Source organism: Hypanus sabinus, chromosome 25 (assembly GCF_030144855.1).
Source record: "Hypanus sabinus isolate sHypSab1 chromosome 25, sHypSab1.hap1, whole genome shotgun sequence".
Taxonomy (NCBI): Eukaryota; Metazoa; Chordata; class Chondrichthyes; order Myliobatiformes; family Dasyatidae; genus Hypanus; species Hypanus sabinus.
In genome coordinates this window covers 28,282,040-28,297,358 of record NC_082730.1, presented here as the reverse complement: position 1 = coordinate 28,297,358, position 15,319 = coordinate 28,282,040, and the positions used below count along the sequence as shown (strand labels likewise).

The following is a 15,319-nucleotide window of genomic DNA, read 5'->3' as shown; positions in this document are numbered from 1 at the left end:
AAAAAGCGGATCGCACAGTTTCTTTGAAGAATTAATAAAGAAATTCTGCTCAGGGAGTCACAGTGGAGTCTGACATTTTCACTTTGGACTGTTGATGTGTCCAATGCAAAGTGGAGCCTAATAATAATCACTGTTACAGAACATTCACCTGTAATTTAACCCTAGTCTGTGAGCATGTGTGTGGATGCAACGTTTGCTTTTGCTCGATCTATACAAAAGCCAATTTCCGTATAGTTCCTTGGGCAACTCCCAAGCCAACACCGGGAACTGAAACTGGGCGAGCGGCCTTTTTCTAATTTACAAATCTGACTCTCCTTTAGGAGCTTCCCAGTCTTCTGACTGCTGCTCAGCCAGGACTCCAAGCACCCTGTTAGCAACTTGCGGTATGGGCATTAGGCCCTGAAAGGATTCTGGTCAATTAATGTACTTAAAGTGGGTGGGGCAGCTATATAAACTGGGTTTCCAATGCCAGTCAGAGAATTGTTCAAGGAGTTATACTTCTGCTTACACGGAAGCATTCTTTATGGGGGCATTTAAAGATGCCTGCTGAATAAGTGGCCACTACTGACATGACTAAAAATCCTAGCTGTGCCAAACCCACATTAGAACGGAGAAGAGGGGAAACTGCTTTTCCCATAAAGTAGTGAATCTCAAAGTTCAATGTTGAAAGTAAATTTATTATTGAAGTACATATATGTCACCATATTCAACCCAGAGATTCATTTTCTTGCAGGCATACACAGTAAATCCAAAAACCACAATAGAATTGATGGAAGATTGCCCCCAAAAGGGCAGACAAACAACTGATGTGCAAAAGTCAACAAACTGTGCAAATACAACAGGAAAAAGATAAATAAATAGACAATAAATATTAAGAATATATGATGAAAAGTCGTTGAAAGTGAGTCCATAGTTTGTGGGAACAGTTCAATGATGGGGCAAGTGAAGTTGAGTGAAGTTATCCCCACTGGTTCAAGAGCCTGATGGTTGAAGGGAAATAAACTGCCCCTGAAGATGGCGGTGTGGATTCTAAAGCTCCTGTAGCTTCCTCCTGATGGCAGCAGCAAGAAGGGAGCATGGCCTGGATGGTACGGGTCCTTGTTGATGGATGCTGCTTTCCTGTGACAACACTCCATGTAGATATGCTCAACGGGGGAAGGATCTACCTGTGATGGACTGCGCCATATCCACTACTTTGGATTTTCATCCAAAGGAATTGGTGTTTCCGTGCCTTAGAAGTTTGTTGGTGCTAACTTCTAAGGAAGTTGAAGTGCTACCTTGCTTTCTTCATGGAGGCACTTAGGTGCTGGACCCAGGACAGATCCTCTGAAATAATAAAACCTTGGAATTTAAAGTTGCTGACCCTCTCCACATCTGGTGCCCCAACAAGAACTGACTCATGGACCTCCACTTTCTTCCTCCTGAAGTCAATAATCAGCTCCTTGGTCTTGCTGATTTTGTTTGATATTGCTGTGGCACCACTCAGCCAGATTTTCAATCTTCCTCCTATATGCTGACTCGTTGCCACCTTTGACTCAGCCAACAACAGTAAACTTAAATATGACATCTGTGGAATTCACTGCCCTGGGAAGGAGTAGAGGCTGCTTCATTAGATATATTCTGGATACAGTTAAATAGATTTTTGCACAGGTAGGAATTAAGGGAGTTAAGGAATTAAGGAATAAAGGCAGGTAGGTGCGGCTGAGTTCACAGCCAGATCACACATGATCTTAGTGAATTGTGGAGCAGGTTCAATGGGCTAGATAGCTCCTATTTCTAATGTTCTTATGTTTTTATCTTAAGTTCTTGGTTGCCACTGAACACTTTTCAGATATTGTGTGCAATGGGCATTAGGCCAACCGAAGATCGCAAAATAGATTCACAGTGTCAGAGAGTACTACAGCACAGAAACAGGCCCTTCAGCCCATCTAATCTAGTCTGTTGTAATCAAGCCACATCCACCACTTCTGCTGGCAGTGTGTTGCACACTCTCACCACCTACGGAGTGAAGAAGTCCCCCTCATGTTCCCCTAAAATATTTCACCTTCCATCCTTAACCTATGACTTCTAGTTCTAGTCTCACTCAACCTCAGTGGAAAATGTTGCTTGCATTTACCCCATATATACCCCTCACAATTTTGTGTACCCCTTTCAAATCTACCCTCATTCTTCTACACTTCAGAGAAGAAACACCCAAGTCATTCAAACTTTCCGGTCCTCAAGTCACAGCAATAACCTTGCAAATTTTCTCTGTGCTCTTTCAATCCTATTGGCATATTACCCACAGACAGATGACCAGGACTGTACATAATACTCCAAATTTTGCCTCACCAACATCTTCCATAACTTCAACGTAACACCCCATCTCCTATACTTAGTACTCTGATTTATGAAAGCCAATGAGTTAACAGCTCTCTTTACAACCCATTTAACTGTGGGGTGCCACTTTCAAGGATGTATGGCTCTGTATTTCCTGTTTTCTCTGTTCTAACCGTACTCCTGAGTGCCCTACCATTCATTGTGCAAGTCCTACCTTAGTTTGCCCTCCCAAAGTGCAACACTTCATACTTGTCTACATTAAATTCCATCTGCCATTTCTCAGCCCATCTTTTCAGCCAGTACAGATGCCACTGCAAGCCTTGATGGTCCTCCTCACAGACCACCGCACCTCCATCTTGGTGTCATCCACGAATCTGCTGATGCAGTTTACCGCATCATCGTCCAAATCTTTGACGTAGGTAACAAACAACAACGGACCCAGCACCAATCCCTGCAGAGCACCACTAGTCACAGGCCTGCAGTCGGAGAGACAACCACTCTCTGGCTTCTGCCATGATGCCGTCGACTACCTCATCCTGAATGCCAAGCAACTGAATCCTCTTAAACAGGCTCCCATGTGGGATTTTGTCAAAGGTCTTGCTGAAGTCTATGTAAACAATGTCCACTGCCTTTCCTTCACCAACTTTATTGGTACCCTCTTCAAAATCTCTATGTGATACGATTGCTTAGACACAACCTACCACAGACAAAGCCAGGTTGATTATCCCTATTCAGTCCCTATCTATCCAAATACTTACAATTCCAGTCCCTTAGAATATCTTCCAATAATTTACCCACTACTGCCACCAGGCTTGCCTTCTTTTAATTCCACAGCTTATTCTTAGAGCCTTTCTTGAACAACAGAACATTAGTTACCTTTCAGTCTTCTGCCACTCACCTTTAGTTAAGGATGTTTTAAATACCTTTTCCAGGGCCCCTGGAATTTCTGCAGTAGCTTCTCAGAGTCTGAGGGGACACCTTCTCAGACCCTGGGGACTTACTCACCCCAATTTGCCTCAAGGCAGCAAGCACCTCTTCTTCTGCTATCTGTATTTAGTCCATCACCTTTCAGTTCTATAGACTCTCCGCCTGTCTCCCAAGTAAATACAGATGCAAAATATCCATTTAAGATCTCCCCCATCTCTTTTGATTTCATGTGTAGATGATCACACTGATCTTCAAGTGAATCAATTTTGTCCCTTTCTGTTCTTTTGCTCTTAATACATCTGTAGAAGCCCTTGGGATTCTCCTTCACCTTGTCTGCCAGACCAACCTCATGCCTTGTTTTAGCCTTCCTGATTTTCTTCTTTAAGTGTCCTCTTGTATTTCTAATACTCCATAAGCATCTCATTTGTTCTTGTTGCCTACACTTGCTATGCACCAATACTTCTTCACCAGGGCCTCAATACCTCCCAAAATCCAAGGGTCTCCAAACCTTGACGAAGGGTCTCGGCCCGAAACGTCGACAGCGCTTCTCACTATAGATGCTGCCTGGCCTGCTGTGTTCCACCAGCATTTTGTGTGTGTTGTTGTTTGAATTTCCAGCATCTGCAGATTTCCTCGTGTGTGGTCTCCAAACCTGTTAGCTTTGCCTTTTTTTCCTGACAGGAACATACAAGCCCTGTACTCTCAGTATTTCACATTTGAGGGCCTCCCACTTACCAAATATTTTTTTGCCAGAAAACAGCTTATCCCAATCCACACCTGCCAGATCCTTCGTGATGTCATCAAAATTGACCTTTCTCCAATTTACAGTCCTATCCTTCTGCATAATTATCTTGAAAAATAATAAAAGCACCAGACAACATGATACACACAGTAGGTCATAATTTCCATTAGCATTTTATTCAGTCACCTAACATACCAAAACATAGTGCTATATGATCTTAGTGTTTGGTGTAACTACTTTCCACTCTGAAAAAGGACATTCAAGCCAAGAGCCCTATTTTGTGGGTTGCTACTGACATATAAAACAAGTGAAAATCTGCTACTTTGCTGACTTAAATTCAATCTACAATAACTGCACTTGAAATTAGATTTATATTAAATGTTTTATATCCATAATATAACTTCTTTGTTGATGATTTGTACCTTTTTGGGTTCCTTGTTCAAATTTTCCAGATTCAAAACATAAATCAGATCCTTAGCACCGACCAGAAGTTTCCCTCTTTCTTCATCTATTAATAAAGACTGGAAACTTGAACTCTCAGCTGATCCTTGAAATGGGTTACAACTGTCGTTCATCAGCAGATCTGACAGAGAAGCACAATATAAATTTCAAGTATTAATCATCATTGCCAAAAGGCTAGCACACAGTTCAACACACATAAATGATCAGAGTAAGGTTCGAGCTGCTGCCAAAATTCTGAGCAAGTAGCCTTGAAAGTTTGTTATGAAAACTTTGAATTGTATTTTTTTAAAAAGTCATCTGCAATGCGGTCACACTGAGTAAAATTGTGGCAAATTGTTCCTGAGAGAGAAAAGGAAAATGACAGGATGATTCCACATGAGACATTAGTAGGTTAACCACATGTCAAGGACTCAAGGAAACCTAGAGGCTGGAAGATACCAAGAACAATCTCAACAAGTTCATTGCACAATGAAGTTCAACATGAGTCAGAGATTAATAGAATCATACAACACAGAACAGGTCCTTCAACTCACCATAACTATGCACTCCCATCTTTAATGATTCCTTTTCACCAGCACATGGTCCATAGCTTTGGTGATTGAAGTGTTTGTCTAGATCACCCTGGTGGATTCCAGATTCCAATCACCCTCCGGTGTGAACATTTCTTCCCGACATCCCTTTAAATCTGTTTTTTTTTATCGTAAATCAATGTCCTCTGGTTTTAGAGGAAATGTTTACCATTTACCGTCTCTCTGCTTGTCATATTTTTAATATATTTCTTACATTCTGCCCTAACTACGCTCTTCATAATTGTATATACACCCGCCTCAGCTTCCTCCACTCCAGGTAAAACTACTCCACATAATTGTAATGTTCCACCCCAGTCAACATCCTGGTGAATCTCGTCTGCACCCACAACAGCGACATCACTTTCTTTCTCTGGTGTGGTGACTAGAATTGTGCACAGTACCCAAAATGAGGTCCAACCTGTTTTACAAAGGTGCAGCTTAAATTTCCTGCTCTTATATTTTGTGCCCCAGTTAATGAAGGCAAGTATTCCCATGAAGCTCTCCTCATCACCCAACCTATTTGTGCTGCCACCTAGAGGAACCTTTGGACTTGTACATCTAGGTCCCCCCCCCCCCACCCCCCCGCTCCTCAAAACCCCCTCTGGCATAATTATTCGCTGTTTATGTCCTATCCTGATTAGTCCTCCCTAAGTGCAGCATTTCACGCTGATCTGTATGGAATTCCAGCTCCTATGACTCTACTCATCTTACCAACAATGACTTCCTAAACTGTGTGCCACTAGATCATCAAGGGAACTTTTAAAATATATTTATGGGAATGGAACAAAGTTAGTATGGTACGTATAAGACAAAGGTCAAAACATCATTCAGGAATTGGTATACAATTTCATGGCAAAAATAATTGCAATTTAAAATTGATTCTTTTAACAGTCACTATAGTCATGTCAAGAATACTCTCAGGGAATATATAGCTCCATGAATTTTATACAGATGCACTTTTAATGACTTTTACAGTGTAGTAAGAAAGTTATGCTAACTTTTAAGAGCACCATGAGTAGTATCAGTTATAGCCTCAGCAAATCCACATAAGAGAATAATTAAGATTTTTGTTTGACCTTGTATACAATATTGTTTGATTCTTTCATCAAAAAATAAATGTCAATTCCCTCATTACATAAAATATCATTTAAAATGTTTGCGACTGACCCTCAGCTTTTTTTTGTTGTCCTCGTCATAACTTGCAAATCTATGAAAAATAACTGAAAATAAAATGCAATCAGCAGCTGTGGAGTGGAAGTGAAGATCATAGGTTTCAGCGTTCCAAACTAGGTGTGCTTCCATTTTGGTTTTACCATCACCTCAGCCTACATAGTGTTTGGGTTGATTTTCAAATGTTATTGCTTCTGATGTTTGAATGAATACCAAGCCTGAACTGTAATGGTGGTGGAAACCTCTGGGTACTTCACCTTTAATGTTACTGGACACAAAGGAGCTGCTTTAATGAGCTGCTAACTAATACACTGTTAATTCCAAATACAACTCCCTAATTAACTATGCTGTACTTTGGAACACCAATGGAAAAATCTAACTTCCACAAACAGAGTCTGGATGTGTAGTACTATATTTGTACTGAGAATACTACAGGTCTTTTTCTCAATTTTGGATTATTCTAAAATTTTTAAAAATAAATTGGACAAGCATAGAGATGGAAGAAGTTTCTTATCTTTGTTTTCAACTCCTTTCATGGCAACTTTATCTCTCACAACTATCTGAATATAACAATGAAGAAAAAACAAGGACCAGGAAGAGGGCTCAGAAGTCGTCCAGTACATCAGCACTTTAGATCAAATAGAAGTGTTTATCTGTTTAGCAATGGCTAATCAAACAAATCAATAACTTAAAAGAAAATACTTACCTTAAATATGGTTTGTATAGAAGAAATTTGTTTTCTGAATGCAGACTCGAATGATTCCACATCAATGGTTATATTGACCGAGTGGCCATGTTACTTAACAAACTACTTTGCTTCAGCAATTTCAGTCAGAATCACTGGCATATGTCGTGAAATTTGTTGTCAAAATAATAAAATAGTTCATAGAGACATTATCGCTCCAACCATTGGGTAAACCAAATATTTTTCCAAGGGGTTATTATACTTTTTGCTTCTCTGTTATTCAGATAAATAGCTCAAAATGCTTTGTTCTGTTTCGTTCAACTTGTGGCTAGTTCTAATATCACCAGAAGATTTGTAACATTCCAAAGTGAGAGCAGGCACAAATAACTAATGACATGTCAAAATATATTTATACAATTAAAAACTCAATTGCATATGTCAGTAAATGTCAGATCTCAAAATGGCGGTGCAGGCTCAAAGGGCCGAATGGTCTACTTCTGCACCTATTGTCTATTGTCTATGCAGGGCTTAGACTCAAGAGCAGGTGAGTTACTGAATACTATGGGCAAGAATTTCAATTCTATAACTTATAGAAATCTGTAAAGCTTTCTAAATTAAATATCCATCAAGTGGAAAAGAATCAAAGAAAGATAACCCCCAATTGTGGAACCTGTAGCTGTGATGATGGTGATCAAAACAGCAAAATTACCATTCTTCCAATATTTCAAGTTAGTTTGGTTTTCAACACTCTCCAAGAATCAAGATTGTTTATCGTTATTCTTCAGTATACGAGTGTAAGGAAGAACAAAATGATTGTTACTCTAGATATGATGCAACATAAAAAAATCACAATAAGCATAAAGAAAATGAAAAAACACAATAAATATAAATATAAAAACAATCCTATGAAATGTACAATTGTTATACACATAGACTGATTGTATGTACATGAAGTGACACTGGGCTAAGTGCATGTAGTGGTGATGGTGGATGGTGGGGTGGGTTAATGGGTGGAAGTGTTGATCAGCCTTACAGCTTGGGGGAAGTAACTGTTTTTAAGTCTACTGGCTCTGGTGTGGGTACTGTGTTGCCTCTTTCCTGATGGGAAAGGGACGAATAGTCCATAAACAGGGTGATTTGGATCCTACATGGTATTGCTGGCCTTTTTCCGGCACCATTCTACACATATGACCTGGATGAATTGGGAACTCTTTATGTATATTCAGATAGAATATGTATTGTAAATGGTATCATATCTAGTTTTAGGTTATCTAGGCTGCCCTATCTAGGGCAGGCTGGTGCTGGTGATGCGTTGGGCTGTTTTAATTATGCGTTATAGAGGCCTCATTACCGTCATAGTGCAATGCCATGATCCAGCATGTTAAAATGTTCTTCAATGTACATCTGTAAAAGGTTGTGAGTATAATTGTGCATAGACCAGCCCTCTTTGCGCTATGATCTCTGCAAAGCTATCAAGGCTGTGAAACAACACAGGGACAAGATTGAGTCAAGATTCACAATGAATAGCACACATGACTTGTGGCGAGGGCAGCATACCATCGCAGACTTCAAAGCCAAATGTTGCGGTGCCACCAACATTGTGGCCTCTCTCCCAGATGAGCTCAATCGTTTTTATGCTCAACTTGATGTCGTTAACTCCGAGCCTCCGAGGAAAGCCACTGCTACAACCTGCAACCTGGTCATCTCTGCCGCTGGAGTACGCAGATGTTTCTAATGAGTGGACAGTCGCAAGGCTATGGGACTGATTGGCATCTCAGGGCGTGTACTCAGGATGTGCAGAACACAACTGGCAGGTGTGTTTACTGACATTTTAAATTTCTCCCTCTCTGCACCCTTTCTATGGCTTCCATATCCTTCCTGTAGTGAGGCGACCAGAAATGAGCACAGTACTCCAAGTGGGGTCTGACCAGGGTCCTATATAGCTGCAACATTACCTCTTGGCTCCTAAACTCAATCCCATGGTTGATGAAGGCCAATGCACTGTATAATTTCTTAACCACAGAATCAACCTGCGCAGCAGCTTTGAGTGTCCTACGGACTCGGACCCCAAAATCCCTCTGATCCTCCACACTGCCAAGAATCTTACCATTAAAACTATATTCTGTCATATTTGACCTACCAAAATGAACCACCTCACACTTATCTGGGTTGATCTCCATCTACCACTTCTCAGCCCAGTTATGCATCCTATCAATGTCCTGCTGTAACCTCTGACAGCCCTCCACACTATCCACAACACCCCCACCTTTGTGTCATCAGCAAATTTACTAACCCATCCTTCCACTTCCTCATCCAGGTCATTTATAAATTCACAAAGAGTAAGGGTCCCAGAACAGATCCCTGAGGCACCCCACTGGTGACCGACCTCCATGCAGAATATAACCTGTCTACAATCACTCTTTGCCTTCTGTGGGCAAGCCAATTCTGAATCCACAAGACCATGTCCCCTTTCATCCTATGCCTCCTGACTTTCACAATAAGCCTTGCATGGAGGACCTTGTCAAACGCCTTGCTGAAATCCATATAGTCTACATTTACTGCTCTACCTTTATCAATGTGTTTAGTCACATCCTCAAAAAATTCAATCAGGGTCGTAAGGAACAACCTGCCTTTGACAAAGCCATGCTGACTATTCCTAATCATTTTATGACTCTCTAAATGTTTACAATCTTGCCTCTCAAGATCTTTTCCATCAACTCACCAACCACTGAAGTAAGACGCATTGGTCTATAATTTCCAGGGCTCTCTCTACTCCCTTTTTTGAATAATGGAACAACATCCACAACCCTCCAGTCCTCTGGAACCTCTCCCATTTAATCACACAACAATAAAACTAGATATGATACCATATTGCAGCACGTATTCTATCAGAATACACATAAATACTCACAACCCATAAAGCCTGTTGGGTAAGAAAGAAAGATGATAAAGTTAGAGAAACTTGATTAATGAGGGAAATTGAGAGGTTGACCAGGAAAATGGAGGAAAAGTATATCAGGTACATTGTTATCAAATGAATCCTTGGAGTCACAGAGACATAGAGTAATCCAACACAGAAACAGGCCATTCAGTCCAACTTGTTCATGTTGACCAAGTTATCCATCAAAGTTAGTCCCATTTGCCCAGATTTGGCTCATACCCCTCTAAATCAGGGGTTCCCAACCTGGTGTTCATGGACCACTTGGTTAATGGTAAGGGTCCATGGCATAAACAAGGTTGGGAACCCATGCTCTAAACCTTTCCTGTCCCAAGTCCCTATGTAAATGAATTTTAAATATTGTTAATCTGCCTGCCTCAACCACTTTTACCAGCAGCTCAATGCATAAGCAAAGCCACGCTTTGTTTGAAGAACACAAGAGATTCTGCAGATGCTGAAAAACAAGAGTAGTACACACAAAATGACTGGCCCCCATGTAGTGCAAGATGGCAGCATAGACAAGTTCCCTGGAAGGACATGGCTGTGGTAGCCATGGTACCACGGTAGAAGAGTATGAAGAAGTCACTCCTCAGGTCCTTTTAAGCATTTGTGTTCTGATACCATTAGTTTGCTGATGACGCAAAATTGGTGGCATTGTAGATAATAAGGTTGCTTGGCTCAAGATACTGAGGAAGATAGATCAGATGGAAATTTGGTTGGAGCAGTGGAAGAAGAAATTTAATCCAGACAATTGACACATTTGGTGTTGATTAATACTGGCCAGACTTTGATGACAGGGAGCATAGATGATTGATGCATTTTGGGACCTTGAGATGCAAGTTCATAGCTCCCTGAAAATGGCAACAGACGGATAAGATAAGGAAAAAGGAATTTAGCTTGCATTCCTTCATAGGAAGTATCATAGTGTTGAGTATCATAGCTGAGTCACCATGTTGCAGCTGCACAAGAAACAGTTAGGTCACACTTGGACTATTGTCTGCAGTTCTGGTCACCGATCTATAGAAAGGATGCAGTGGTACTAGAATGAGTGCAGAAGAGATTAACAAGCACGTCGCCTAGAATGGAGGGATTCAGTTACAAGGAGAGACTGGATAAACTGGGATCGTTCTCGCAGGAGTGCAGGAGTCTGAGAGGTGATCTTATAGAGGTTTATACAGTTATAAAGGGCATAAATAGGGTAGATAGCCAAGGACTTTTCCAAGAGGAGGGTGAATCTAAAACCAGGGGACGGAGGTTTAACATGAGTGGGGCAATATTTAAAGAAAATCGGAGGGCATGTTTTTCACACAGAAGGGGGCTGGAATATGCAGTAAGCTTTCAGGGGAGCCAGAGGAAGATACAGTCGCAGTATTTAAAAGAGCATTTGGGCAGGTACATGCATAGAAAAGGAACAGCAGGATATAGGAAAGTGGAATTAATGCAGATCGACTTCTTAATCAGCATGGGCAATTAGGGCCAAAGGACCTGTTTTTACACTGTATTACTCTGAGTGTGTGATTCAAATACACAAGTAAACTCCTACGTTAATTTTCAGCAATTAAAATCTGGAACACTCTGACTTTCATCCATCACCCTGAATTCGAAGAATCAAACTAGTGGAGAGAATCAATCTGCTCTGAGAGTAATAAGCAGCTCCCACATCTACAAGGGGGTCTCCTGCCACCCAGCCAGTCTTTCCTTGTGATCTTTATCTTAAGGGGACATGGCACGTATCCATGAGCATGTGAATGACTGGAATTTGCAATCTGTCAGAACGTTACAGTAAATGTAATTTTTTAAAAAATTGCAGACACTGGAAACCTAAAATAAAGAGTGATAGCTCCAGGTCCCACATGAAAGACTCAAAGAATCACTGTCAACATCATGATCCCACACTTCATTGCAAGGATTAACAATTCTCTGGAGTGGATTAATTCTTGCTCTGAACTTCTGGGATGTTTTACACTTGAATGAACAACTAATGTTATGTCTCCATGTTCTCTCATGAGATAGTAACATAACTCAACAGTGCAATACAACATTGGCATTGATCTCTCCCAAGAAGTAAATAGGACTGGGATATGGCATAAATAATGACAAAGTAAAGAGTGAAAGATGAAAAACCCAACCATAGCTTACTTCAATTATCCACGTAAGCTTGGCCTTCATCCTGCTATAAAATTTGATAGGAGATTATTTTCCACCGTATAGGAGGAAGTTAAGTCATTAATAACTTAATCAATTTCTGTCCTTACTTCCAAAGTATTATTCACCTTTAAACTCGTGCAAATGTTCTGGCACTATGCAAGCAATAACACCAAACAGCACCATTACTTATCTCTGCTTCCCTTTCTCTACCAGTTACCACATTGTTAAGAATGAACCACTAAACAGCACTTAGTCACCTGGAGTGATATTAATAAACTTTTCTTCAAAGGCTTTTTATTTTCATTTAACATAACTGGGAAAATTTTATCAATTAAATAATGGCTAATTCAAAGGAATTTGGATCCGCCACCCCTTGGAGTATTGTCTGGTAATGTCTTCTTCATCTGGTTTGAAAGCAGCAGTGTTCTGCAGCCCTTGAGAAACCCATTGTCTCAGTTACTTCATCCACTTGTCTAGGAAAAGTTAGGCGATGGCTGCAAAGGCATGAAAAGTCAAATGAAAAGTTGAAACTGTGTTCAAAACCAAGCTGATTGTAAAACATCTTGGGAACCATGAGGATAATATCACAGTTCACAGATTTTATATTACGTGCTTTCATAAAGACAAGTATTTTGGGATTTTCTTCCCAATTTCATTAAGCAAACACGATGTGAAATTGATCCATGCGGATCCAAGGTTCATGCTGACTAATGTTATTGCAGGCTGTGTGACAGATGGAGGTCCCAAGCCTTTGGTGGAGGGGGTCGGGTGGTGGTCAGAAGGGGAATGGATGGAGGTGTGGGGGTTTCTGTTCAGTAACAGGATGTGGTTCAGTTTTCTGTCCTGTCCTTTGACCACTGTGGGAAAGCGCTCAGCAAGCTGAATTTTAGTCAAGCGTGTGATTAAGCCTGGTTGTGACATCCTCGTCATATTGAACAGTTTGGAATTCCAGAGGCCTTCATTTTCATGGTGAAGTTAAGGAGCACCAGAGCTCGGAACTGCATGATGATTCTTTATCAGAAAAAAAGAAAGGGTGTGAATCTAGTATTGCTTTAGAAAGGATGGAGTTTAAAGAAATGTTTTTAAAATCCACAGTTGAAATTTAAACAAAACTATTTCACACTGGAAGCACTAACCACTACTATATTTTTAATTTTCTCAACTTTTAATAAAAACTTGGCCTGATCTTTTCATCCACTTTCCCACAAAACATAAGCTTGGTAATAATATGTTAGAAGACATATTTAAATATGTTGCAGCTGAGTACCCCTTATATAATTCTCCATTTAATACATATCATGCTGAAATTTACTTTGAAAAATCTATTTAGAAATCATCCAAAGTTCCAGCAAAGAGAAATCATCTAAATCTAGCATTTGAACCTTTCAGCCTTAGAAATATGGGATAAAAACGAGGACCTGCACTTTGTAAGTTATCATTTTTACATTGATTTATAATTAAAATGCTTTCTGTAATTTTTGAGGATAACATGAGAGGTGACCTCATAGTAATCATTGCTGATTCTTTTTCCATGACTATGATGGGATGGTTTTCAGGGACACAAAATTAGGCTGTGGGGTAGGTGGGGAGAAGGGTAAGTGTTGGGGATGGTGATTGGACTGGCACTGAAGATGGAAGGAAAAATGCAAAAGTTAGGTGCTCAAATGGGTGTCACTGCGTAGTTCTTTAAAGTAAATCCGTCAATTGAAAATCTGAAAGGGCTGTAGACTCCAAAGTTAGATGTATTTTTTTAATTGCAAGACTTTGCATCAATGTAAGAAGATGTTGAAACATCAGTTATAGAGAGCTGTAATCTGATCCATTTATTGACTGTATGTTCGAAGCCCCCGAGCACATGATCCAGTATGGAGTGTTATCCATTTGCCACCAATTCTTTTGTAAGCTGCAAAATGGATTAGCAAATTGTGCATGCATTCTGCAGAAGTTTTCTGGCCAGGGGACTGTTGGTTGACACAGACTTGTCCCAACAGTAAAGCAATCTCCTGCTTTTCACGGGCAGCTGTGCCAGACTGATTTCAAAAGCCCACACCTGGGTAGAAACAAAAACAGTCTTCAGGAAATAAATTTAACAAGATTGACATTAAGATAAGCATTGAAGAAGTCAGACAGGGTTGAAGCTGCATGAATTCGACAGTTAAATTTGTATGTACAGTACATCACTATTCTCACAAAATTTAGAGATGTCTAGATTTTCAATTAGTTGGTGCAACTCTATCTTTGCAGCCTATGATGTACCACACCTCTGACTAAAATTGATGAGAGAAGGTCTCCATGGAAGGCAGAGGATTATTTCCCCATATGGTCCAATTCAGACAGAGCTAAAATAATAAAGATGTAGATTTGTTCCACAAAGAAAGTGCCCTTTGCTTCAAATTCTCCAATGGGGAAGAATTAAAAAACAATCACTGATCATGTTATTCAAGTGGTGGGGAAGTTATTTCCTACAGCAGTGTGTGTGGAACCATATTAGGTACAGTACTAGTACAGAACCTGCAGGGAATTTAGTCAAATTCTTCGAAGTGCTCTAGCTGGGACCGAACTTTCAAAATTCTTCATGCTGTGTGGTTTTAGAAATTTGCAATAACATTATATCATCCTTTGAGTTTCTGCAGTCTTAACTCCCAGCAGCTTTGGTGCCAAAGATTAGGAGAAGAATCAAGTTCACATATTGCTTCTAGTTACTTGTATATATATGTGAGACAATCATAAATTCAATCTTGATCATTTAAGATAGGCATAACTAAACTCCAAAATATACTAACTACTTTCCTGTTTACTCCATTTGCATAACCTTTCTTAATAAGTACATAGAGATAAAGAACGGAATAGTAATGTATAAATACTCAATCAAAGTTCTGTTTTTCCATGCGCATATGGTTATTTCTGGAGAGGAGAGTGATTATGGTAGTCTTAGGGTCAAATTGCTTCATTGCAGAACTTGCAAAAAGCACAGTCAATTTGCCTTGAATTTTAGATCACAATATTCTGAACTATAGCTGCCTTTAAGCAAAGTATTTTCAAGACGTGCTACCATCCTTGCTTCCCCCACACCTTTAGGTCCTGATGTATAATGGCACCGCTCTCTCCAACTTTCTAATCTCCTGTTATCCCCCCTTCTACCCCTCCCACCCCTGACTCCCTTGCTACTTGATCAAGAGACTCTGATATCTGCCCTAACTAAGGCCTTAATCCTTCAGCTGGCGTCAGGCTTACCTGAGACTTTCTTCAGCACAGATAAAGTATTGGCGTCATTCAGATGCACGTGACACCCTTGGCCTCAGAAGCTGCCCAATTTTAAGGCAGGTTATACCCTTAATGGTACAATAACCCTTCAATCT

The 15,319-nt window shown here is 40.3% G+C and overlaps 1 protein-coding gene across 3 annotated transcripts in view; it reads right to left on the bottom strand.

The window, feature by feature from the left end:
- The window catches only part of LOC132381132 (semaphorin-3D-like), a 132,612-nt gene that overhangs the window by 67,677 nt on the left and 49,616 nt on the right, over window positions 1–15,319 (bottom strand). For all 3 annotated transcript variants that reach the window (XM_059950396.1, XM_059950395.1, XM_059950397.1), the window contains one exon: window positions 4,411–4,571. In XM_059950396.1, the coding sequence (XP_059806379.1) occupies window positions 4,411–4,563 (153 nt within the window). In that variant the 5' untranslated portion in view covers window positions 4,564–4,571. The remainder of the gene's footprint in view (window positions 1–4,410; window positions 4,572–15,319) is intronic.